The sequence below is a fragment of the Vidua chalybeata genome, chromosome 18 (genome assembly GCF_026979565.1).
Source record: "Vidua chalybeata isolate OUT-0048 chromosome 18, bVidCha1 merged haplotype, whole genome shotgun sequence".
Lineage (NCBI taxonomy): Eukaryota > Metazoa > Chordata > Aves > Passeriformes > Viduidae > Vidua > Vidua chalybeata.
The window spans coordinates 485942-496663 of NC_071547.1; the positions used below are offsets into that span (position 1 = coordinate 485942).

The following is a 10722-nucleotide window of genomic DNA, read 5'->3' on the forward strand; positions in this document are numbered from 1 at the left end:
GAACCTTCCATTTCCATGGGTTCTGCATCTCTAGTGAATGTCCTGTGAGAGTGACCAGGCAAATTGTTTGCTTTGACTGTCACTCACAATTTCAATCATCCCTGTCACGACACGTGTCCAACTTTTCCCTTTGTGATCCCAACCCAAGAGAAAGGGAAGAGAAACAGAATGAAAGGATTTCAGCACCTATGAAGACAAATGGATTCCATAACACCAGAGACCTAAAAATGTTCTTATCTCTAGAGGTAAACTAAAAAGCCCAAGCCCGCTCCTGCAAAGAGGTCACACTGACTCTGAGTAGTTGGTGATCAGTTTTAATTTAACCTGCAGTTAGAAAAGACTAAATTCTCAGCAATCAACACTCAATTGTCTCAGAAGTCAATAAAGTGTCAAGCCTCATTTTCAGATTTCACTCCAAGGAGGAAAGAAACAATGATTATCGAATAACATAATTTGGCAGCAAAAGAAAAGTCAATCATAATTAATGAATTTCTCACCTTCCGGCCCACAAGCCTCTGGATTACTAATGCACGAATTCCGATAGCTTCCAAAGAAGAGAAAGGTGACTCCTTTCTTTTCAGTGACGTAAATCCCTTTGTTCACCATCCCTTCTATAATATCTAAAGCAAAAGCAAAATCCAGTTTAACATTCACATAAAGGAAAACCTCCTGGCAACATGATTTTAACAGACTCCTATAGCTCAGATGTTTACCTTGGTCCAACTATAAGGTTTTGTTACTTTCTGTGTTTGTTTTTCTTTTTGGTGTTTTTGTTTCAGTTTGCCAGTTTCAGTGTGCTCAGTTTCTTTGTTTGTTTCCATTTGTCAGTGGTTTGTTGTATTTTTAAAGACCCCAGAGACACCTCTTGTATTTCAGGTTTGTAAATATTACACTCATACCCACTCAGCTCTGCAGTTAACCAAGACTGACAGAACCCATACACCCAAAAATGATTATTTAAAGTAATCTGAGTGAACTTTATGCTTTCCAGAGTTTGGAATGCCAGACACTTTCCTAGAGGTGTCTTACTGTTAGGCTGAGCCAGTAAAGAAATTCTTTCACCAATTAAAATGTAACAAAATAGTGTTTCTTTTTTTCATTTTCTGAAAGGGCAAGCTGGTGTTCAAACGCCAGTTTTCACTGCAAAATAACTCAATGAAATATCCTTGACAAGGTCCACTCAAAGACAGAAATAGATCTCCTTTCAGACATCCTTTGCTGGGGTGTCCTTGGCACGTGCAAAGGCAGTTGCTTTATCTAACGTGGATAGTGACTAATTTGCTTGTGATTTTCTTGTGCTCCCTCCCAGAGAAAAGCACTGTTGATTGATCTCCTACCAGCTGAAGCACACGAATCCTCTCAACAGGAAAAACCTGGTGTTTGTTTGCCACAGGAGCCTCGTTAAGGTCTGAGAGTGCGGCTGGCAGAAGATGCTGGGGAGTTTTTCCCCTTTGTCCTGGCTGATTTCAGCAGTGCAGACAACAGGAAACCACAACCAAAAACCACGACTGAAGCCTTCTGCTGGGCTGGGACGCCTGCACTGCAGGGAACAGTGAATGCTGGATTGTCTGTTTCTGAGAGGGAGAACGTCAGGCGTTGGTGTGGGATTTCCTGCTACCACCATCCTTCAGGATGGCATTTCTGCAAGGATTGTGAGGACTCAGAACCTTGGGTTCAGGACCCTTCTTCAGCTTTTCTTCTGGAAAAATGTTGAGAAGAGCTGCTCCGAGGGAGCTCCAGCAGTGAGGAGACGTTTTCCTTTTCTCAATGAATGCAGTGAATGCATGTTTCGGTGTCCTCTTAGCTCATCCCAAAACCTTCTTTAAATATCAGTTTTCAGGTATCTTCCCCTCCCTTTGAGGAAGAAACCATCAAGCCCTGCCTCTAACTGACAGATAAAATTTAGTTCCTTTTAAAAATGTGAGTGTGCACTATGGAGGAAATCAAGCATTTCTAAGTTCTTCTCAAGGCACCTGAATTATAAATTCATCTCTGCAGGAAAGTTCCCATAAGGTGAAGCCTTTCTGTTCCCACAGCACTTCCTCTGCCATTGGTGTCACTCTCTATAATGTTCATATGGAACATGCTTTATTGTGTGAGAACTATGCAAATGGTCTATAAAGCAGATAAGAGAGGACTGCAAGGAATTAGGGTCATTTGAAGTTCATCATTAATAGAGTTCCCATGTGCCAGCATACTTTTACTGTTAGAGAGTAAAAAAATAGTGGGTTTAGTATTCCGATATAAAATTTTTACTATCTGAGCGGCCCTAGTGACAGTTTTACCATTTCCATCCTTCTCCTTAGGTCAGGTTTCCGACAGTTTGATGTGAGTTAATACCTAGGACAGAGTGGGCACGAGGTCACATTTCAACTGCAGCCACACAGCACAAATGCAATTACTGAAATTAAGTGACTTTAAGCTGCTGTGGCTGTAACTGGCTTCCAGCCTGCCAGATTTCTGCCTCCAAGTTGTCATTTTCTGGTCTCCCTTTGCTCTCCAAGTGTGTGGATGTTAAAAAAAAAAATCGATATATGGACATATATAGAAAGATTTGCTTCTCATTTAAAACAAACAAACAAAAATCCCCAAAATAAACCATCATGTTGACAAAAGTTGTCATGTCACTTCCAGGCTTTGCAAATCTGCTTGCATTTGTCTTTCTTAACATGTCCTCTAAAAACTATTATCAACCAGTGAAACACAGAGGGCTTCTTTTCCATTTTAGCCTTGAAAGACAAGGAAAAAATTAACCTGTTTATTATCATATGCTCCTCTGAAATGTCATCTCTGTTTCTTTTAAGCATAATAGAATTATTTTTAGGTTTTGGAGGATCCCTGGGGCCCATCCTCCCGTGGGATTCACGTGGGGATGCCTCTCCCAGAATTCCAGCAACCCAGGTAACATTGCAAGGGTGCTTTTGCAGAAATGTGTGACAGTGCAATAATAATAAACACTTTTACCACACGAGCTCTTGAACCAGAACCCAGAGTTAACTCTGAATCCAAGGTTACAAGAAGCATCCACGCCTGACAAATGCAGAACAAAAAAACGAGAAAATCCTCACCTACAGTTGCAGAGAAGTTAGAGTAGGCAGAGTCATTGGTATTTACAAAGGTAGAGTTATGGGGAGGAAGCACAGTGAAGTTGTGGATTCTTAGAGCTGGGTGGAACAACAAAAGAAAAGAAGCAAATGAGCAAAACAATGAATAACCACCATCAGTAATGAACTGGCCAGTTCATATCTCTCAGCACAGCACAAAGCACAGATTTGCTGGTTTAAATTTACCACACCAGCACTTCTCCCAGGGGCTGGGAGTGTCCTGGGCTCCACTGCTCAGGGAAGGCAGAGCCTCTACAGGAAGGTTTCCTTCGGAAAACACTGTAAAACATCCAGCTGCAGATGGAGGGCTGTGAAACGCCCTCCTGCTGGCACGGAACACGCCCAGTAAAAATCCCTGCAGGGCTCAGGAGCTGGGGCAGCCCAAGGTCCCGCTCTGGCTCCCAGGGAAGGGACGGGGACACCCTGGAGCAAGGCAGGAGAGGCTGAGAGGGCTGGGGCTGCTCAGCTGAGGGCCCAGGGGTCTCACCAAGGTGCAAAAATTCCCAGCTGGAGATGGAAAGATGTGCCAGGCTCTCCTTGTTTGTGCCCAGAGAGCAGATCAGAGAAATGGGCACAAATCAAAATACAAGAAACTCCATCCAAATAGAAGAAAACCTCCAACTTTTTTATGTCTGACCATAAGGTTTTGTTCTCTAATTTGTTTTTCTGATTTTGAAAATATAACAGTATCTTGCACACTGTAATTGTTTATCCTGGGCAGGCAAATAAAGCCTGATAAAAAGCCCATGAAAGTAGATGGAGAGACATTGATTTGGCATTTAGACCAACTGAGCTCATAGAACAAAGTGACAAATGCTCTTAGGAAAAGAAAAACACACACAAAATGCTCCAGATAAAAATGCATGGAAAACAAGGGGTCAGGTGAAAAACCTGAGCATGGCCACTTTCTTTTTATTTGCTATATTTTGAGCTGATTGTTTCCTTTCAATTGCTTCTGGTGCTGAGATTCCTAAAACATTAATTTGCTGACACACTCTCACCACACGAATGCTTTGAGAGATATAAATCTGGCTTCACACACAATGACTTCAACAAATAAAATGGATTAACGTGACAGACAGATTATGGTGCTTCAAGGATTTAAGAGGAGAAACATGGAATGAAAATAATTGCATGATATGATGAGTGGAAAATCAAGGAAGACTGCAATAAACAGAAGCGTTGTGTAATCAGAATGGAGCCAAAACCAAGCAAATTGTCACCTGGAGTAGATTACAACAATAAAGAACACTTTTCTTGTATATCAAAGTGAAATATCAGACACATAAAACCTCTGCTGGAGGCAGCTGAAATGATATCGTGTCTGATAAGCACAATATAAACAACTGAGAGGAATTTGAGCCATCCAGTGCAACACTGCAGAGAATTCAGCATTGTCAGAGCTGCACTGCAGAGACAAAGACCTCTGGCTACTGATGTCCCCTGCAAATAATTGTAAGACAAAATCCACCAAATTTTTCAGCAAAGTCCTGCAGCTGGCTCATTTATAAATTTCTTTATCACCCTGTCATAATAGGAATCAAAAGCGATTGCTCCTGTGAGCCAGTCCCTTTCCTGCAAGTGAAGGTTTGTAGGACCAGGAACTTCATCTGTTCTGCTTTCTCTCTTCCAAGACACTGAAAATATTTCTGAATTTTGCTGAAGTAAAATTAAACAAAATTTGAAGAACAATCTAACATCAATTGTCCTTTTCCAAGAGATATATTTTATATATTTTATTTTCAAGTACTTTCAAAACAGCTTGGTTGTAATGTGATTGATTGCCAGAACAGTGCTGGATACGGAGCACTTCACTCTTTTTGAAATCACGTGAAGTCCAGGGTCAGAAAATTACTTTAGCACACTTTTAGAGAACTTATGTGGCAACTTTTGTAAGCCAAATTATTATTCTATTGCAGTCAGTAGGAATGCTGCCATCAGCTCCTAATGGAAGCAGAATATTGCCCAGATATATTTCTGGTCAGGCAATTCCATTCCTTTCAGAAATTTTGTGGAAAGACAGGTCAAAGTTTAGGCTTAAAATACTTGAACATCTCTACAATAAAGGGATATTTATGGATATTTACAGATAGTAATAGATACTGTCCCCACACAGGAGCAGAGATTGCTATTGCCATGTCTGGCACACAGGTTTGGGGAGTGCTGGGGAGCACTGGGAATGCACATCAGCACAACCTGGAGCTGGCCAAGGCATCAGCAGAGCAAAACCAGCTCCTGTGGGAGCTCCTGAGGGACTGAGCCTCAGGGGGAGGCAGAGCTCAGCTCTTCCCTGTGGGAGCAACAGCCCCGCAAGGCCAGAGCTCGGGGGGACACCCGGGGGCTGCTGGACTGCAGCACCCACCCCTGGCAGCAGCAATGTCATTCCCTCTGGATCCCACACTCCTCACAGCTGACTCTGCCTGCTCAGGGACAGCTTTGCCTCAGCAAATCCCTCCTGATTTTGCCCAGCTGGAAGAGGAACTGAATTAACATCAGCTCGTGCTGCAATACTGCTCTTAAGGAAATTCCCAAAGGCAGATAAAAATGAGTGAGAGGTATCCAGATGAGAGCTTACACTTTTCTTTCTGTAGACACTACATGCAAGGTTCAGAAGTGCCTGAGGAGCTTGGGCATTTAACTCCTTCCAAAATCAAAGGAGAGACATCCCTCTGGCAGAGCCAGAGTTCCCAGACCCTGAGTGCACTGGAGCACGCTGTGCATGTACCAAACCAGCTAATAACAACGTGATTTCAGTGACTCTCTGGACCATAAACCTCTTCTCTTTATAACCTCAGCAATGCACACACAGCCCATAAAACCTCGGAGAACACTCCACAAAAATCAGCTCACAAATACAACAAAAACATTAACTGGGAAAGAAACCTCAACCTCTGAGCTACAAAAGTCAACCCCTTTCTTATCTCCTGCTGCCCCTCCTAATCACAGCCAGGCACAGAGAGCTGTGTCACTGCCAGGGTCAGGAAATGCTTTGTCTACCTCCATTTGTGTCCCGAAACTCGTGAATTCCATCCACATCTTCCAAGGGCCAGTAATGGGAAGCTGATGCCAGGACTTTGAATCCTTTCAAGAAACACAGGTTAAAAGATTATTAAATAAAAGACCAACAAGGTGTGTAACAAGTCTCCGCAGAAAATAACCATAAAAGAGGTCAAAAGGTTAAGCAAGCCAAAATACTTTATGCAAATCAAGTGTGGCAAACAAGCGAGGTCATAAATCAAAGCAGCAGAGTAGATTAAAGCCATATCACTGATTAACCACTGCAGAAAACCTGCTTTTAAATCCAGCTGGTTTTCATTCTAATGGCACCTAAAATGTGTAATGATCTCTGAGTGACCCTGCTGGTGAATCTGGCAGCAGCCACTGAATGACAGCTGAGGAGTCACTCCAGAGCAATTTCCCGATTTCACAGGGATTTCGAGCCCGTGCTGGCCAGCCCAGAGCCCTGGGTGGGAATGCACGAGGCAGCGTGCAGCCTGCACAGCACACATCATGCTCCTGCTTCCTCCAGAGGGGTGGATTTCCTGAGAGGAGAGCTTCCAGAGCACCAAGCCGCGGGTGGAAGAGCTCCCCCATCCCCACCCAGCCCCAGCCCTTCCTCCAGAACCTTCTCCACCACCCCAAAACCAGAGCAGCCCTTTGGGGCTGATGGAAACCTTTTGTTTTCCTGCAAGTTCTCCTTACCAGCAGGTGGACAAGCTGACCAAGGCCAACACCTGCAGGTTTCCATTGGCATTTCTGTCTGTACAGTCTGATTGACCAGAGTTTGAACAAATTTTGGGACGTTTGGTCACTTAATCAGAAGCAGGCTGCCCAAAACAACCTCTATTTCTGTTAAGATAACAATTCTATTTTAAGGGTAGAGCATTACTAGTGTAGAAAAACATGACTTGTAATTCCTTAGTATCTTACTGCAAGAAACCCTTTATTTTCAAAACAATTAATTTAATCAGATGTGATGAAACAAATTTAGCATGTCCTACAGCCAAGAGAGTTTGGGCAAGTTATATACAGATATAGGACACAGATATACAGAAGTTTTTCCATGGATGCACCAGCATGGCACGTCATCCTACCAGCCTGGGTTACTTTTCTTTGGCGGGGAGGTGGGGAAACACAAAGAGCAAGGGTTTCTGTCACACCACCTGTCTTGCTCTCTGCCCTACAATCATTTTTCATCCCAGGCAATCCTTCAGGAGACTGAGGTGTGAAGCTGACAGAGGAAAGTTTGTCAGACACTACAAAACCTCCCCACACCTAATGTGCAAATGAACCCGAGTCACCAGCAGTGTCCTTTGGCTTCCGTGGCTCACCCCACTCCTTTCTCCACTTTTGAGATCAAACCCTTTTGCCTGTTTGATGCTTGCTCTGTCATTTTCATGTCCTGGATACACTCCAGAGCTTTGTATCATGGATACCAAGGTGCAAAAACGTTAATAAAGTGCCTGAAGGCCCCCCTGGAGAGCACTTTGATGGCCTGTATCCTCCTGGAGCAGCTTCTGAGGTGTGACACAGATGGGATCCTAAGATTTATTTTTTTATCTTGAGTGCAAAGTTGATAAAATGGCTGAGCTTCACAACAAGCAATTGCAGATCTGAGGAAACAGAACTCCAAGTTCTGCATCTTGTGAGGGCACAAGAACTACTCCGACTTGCTTCCAAAGTCAACTATACCAGAGATATCTAACAAATGATTCATAATTGAATTCATTAATTCAGGACCTATTCTTAGCCCACCTAACTAAATGTTTGCCGTTGTCATAGAGGCTTTCCCTCAAGGAGGGAACAGAGCACAGACAGCTAAAATGGGGATGTCTCATGGGATGGAAATGGGGTTCTGTGGTTCTCCATCTCCTCTGGCTGCCTCAAAGGCAAAGAAGGGCAGAGCTGTCACTGAGAGGACAAGGGCACGACCAGCCTCGCAGGACAGGGACCCACAGCCAGCACACAACACATAACCTGAAAATTCCAGGCAACCCAAACTCAACTGAGCCCTCAGGAAGCAAGTACCTGCTGCCCTGAATGCAAAATCCTCTCCAGAGGCAGCAGCCCCGCTCGGAAGAGGCCCCAGGGCTCGTCCAGCCTGGTGCAAGCCCAGCTGCATCCCTGCAGCGGTGCCTCCACACCCCCTGCACCCCAAACCAGCCCGTGGGACTCTCCCACTTAGGGGAGGAGGGTTTCCCCCTTTTGTCCCACCAGCCAGAAGCCCCAGACCCTCATTTTCAGGAAACAGGACTCTTTTTCTTGCTTTTGAGCAAAGGTGGAGCAGAAGCCATTAATCAGGCTCCCTCACCAGATGTGGCCTCTCCCCATCGCTCTGCCTTTTACTTGAGAATAATTACATGTGGTTAAAACTGAAAAAAGCAATCCATGGGCTGGAAGCAGTAAAACTGTACTTGTACACCACCATGAGGCTTGAGGTTAAACTATTTATATAAACAGAAGAATTCTGCAGTTACACACACAAACCCTTCTGAGCTCTGATTGAGTTTTTTACATTGGAAACAGATGAGGAATCCTAAATCCACTCTGAAAGTGATGCAAACCCGAGTGTGAAGGCTGGGAGAGGGAAGAGGACTTGAAGCCATGCCAGAGCACTGCAAAGTGTGCAAGCTGGCACATCCAACTGTGCATCAGTGAATCAAAAACATGAACAGCGAGGGGAAAAGGAAAATAGTCTGTGCAGAGGTTTGATTCAGAGTGTAACTCAAGGAAAGTGATGACAAACAAGTGCACATAGGACTTTCCCACATATCAAATACAAGCCATTTCTCTCCAAATGTGTTTCCATCCAGAATATCCAGTGGGTGGGGCACTGAATTCACAATGAGTGATACTTTCGACTATTGCACCTTTAATACAGAGCTGACATTCAAACACGGGCTCTGGTTCTTTGGGGCTACTAAGAAAATTAAAAAAAAAAAAATCCCACAAACTGCAAAAAAAGCAAATAAATATTGGAGCACATTGTCACAAAATGGAAAGAGAGCATTCCTTACCTGGGTGTTTGGGGAGCTGGGAATAGTTTCCGTACACCTGCACACAAAACACGACATAATGAGACACGGTGGGGCAAAACTTGCTAAGAGGAATCCAAGCACCTCTCAACACTGACCAGATTCAGAGCATTACCTGATATTTTTGCTGAAATAAAATCAGCAAAGAATAATGGCAACAGAGTAGAGGTAACAAACTCTCCATGGTCTATTTAAGGATAAAAGTACAGCTGAAATCAAACTCCTGTAAGATTTCGATCATAAGCTTTCCTTTGCGACTTTTGGTATTAAAAGGGACATTTTCCATGCAGGTTCAAGAGGTCCATTCCTTCAGTGATGGCAAAATATCCTTCCAGACCCTCCAAGTAGTGTTTTCTTGCTTCAGCCTTCGGTATCTTCATTTAACTCTGAATAAATTCCCGTGGTGGGAGGAAAATTCACAGAAACGTGCACCAAACCCCGGAGTTGTGCTGTTCCGTGGAAAGAAGTCAAACACTTCTACTCCAGCGTGTGCCAAAAAGAAAAGATCTCGTTTGCAACTTTCTGGCCGCGCCGTCTCTCCCGCGGCTCCTCTCCCCTGCCGGAGCCCAGTTCCGCGGGCAGGGAAAGGCACTCCCGATTTCCCCCGGGTGGAAAACTCCCTGCTCGCTCCCAAACGGGCCGAAACGGTCCCAGATGAGCTGAAATGATCCCAAACGAGCCGAAATGATCCAAAGGGGCCGAAGAGAGCGGCGGGGTCCCGCCCGTCCCGCACCCCCGGGTGATGTCACGCTCCCTCCTCCAGCTCCGTCCCACTCTGCACCCTGCTCGTTCCCATTTCTATCTCTTTATTTCTATTTATTTCTCTCTCCCCCCGCTGCTCCGGGGCTGGTGGAGCAGCCCCAGCTCCGGCAGGGAGGGGAGCGCCCCAAAATCCACACCTGGGAGGGGTCACGGCCACAGCCAGGGCCCGCAGCTCAAACACCTGGGAACAACGAGAGACATTCCCGGAGGACAGGTGACACCTGCTTATTGACAGAAGCACAGGCTGTATTTCTGTCCGAGGAAAGCTTTTCAAACCCTGATTTAAATCACATGGCACTCCGAGGGACTGGTTTACTTTATCTGTTCCAAGCAGGGGAAACTGAGGCATTACTTATCTCACCGGTTTCCTCAGAGTTGCACAAAGCAAGGAAAAAGCTTCTGTAGTTGCTACTTTGCTCCTTATTTTAATAAAACTAATTACAAGTGAGTATCTTACAAGAGTCTCCCAGTTACACCCTATGTTACAAATATTAACCAGCATTTTACATATAAAAGAAAAATAGCAGCTAGAACTAGCTGATATTCTTTATTTTATCTGCTCTTCTGTGATAAAGTCTTGTTTTCAGTTCTCTCAAAGTGCTTTATTTTCAGCCAAATAAACTGAAAGACTAATACTTCAAACAAAATTTTATAAGTTTTCCATTCCTGTTAATTTCTTCCCTGCATTTCCCCATCAACCCCTTTATCCTCACACAAGCCACTTAAAGGTGACATAGGCAACATCAGAAACTACAAAGCAGAACCATAACATGCTAATATCTCAACAAAATCCAGATTATTTTATGTACTTTTCTTTTGCC

At 44.3% G+C, this 10722-nt stretch overlaps 1 protein-coding gene across 2 annotated transcripts in view; it reads right to left on the bottom strand.

The window, feature by feature from the left end:
- The window catches only part of ADGRD1 (adhesion G protein-coupled receptor D1), a 129992-nt gene extending 120104 nt beyond the window's left edge, over positions 1 to 9888 (bottom strand). The window contains exons 1-5 of one of the 2 annotated variants that reach the window (XM_053959640.1): positions 9255 to 9888; positions 9122 to 9158; positions 6102 to 6185; positions 3069 to 3164; positions 498 to 620 (exon numbers count right to left, since the gene is read on the bottom strand). In XM_053959640.1, coding sequence (XP_053815615.1) covers positions 498 to 620; positions 3069 to 3164; positions 6102 to 6185; positions 9122 to 9158; positions 9255 to 9323 — 409 coding nt within the window. In that variant the 5' untranslated portion in view covers positions 9324 to 9888. The remainder of the gene's footprint in view (positions 1 to 497; positions 621 to 3068; positions 3165 to 6101; positions 6186 to 9121; positions 9159 to 9254) is intronic. The other variant, XM_053959641.1, reaches the window with a different exon arrangement.
- Positions 9889 to 10722: the final 834 nt, after the last annotated feature.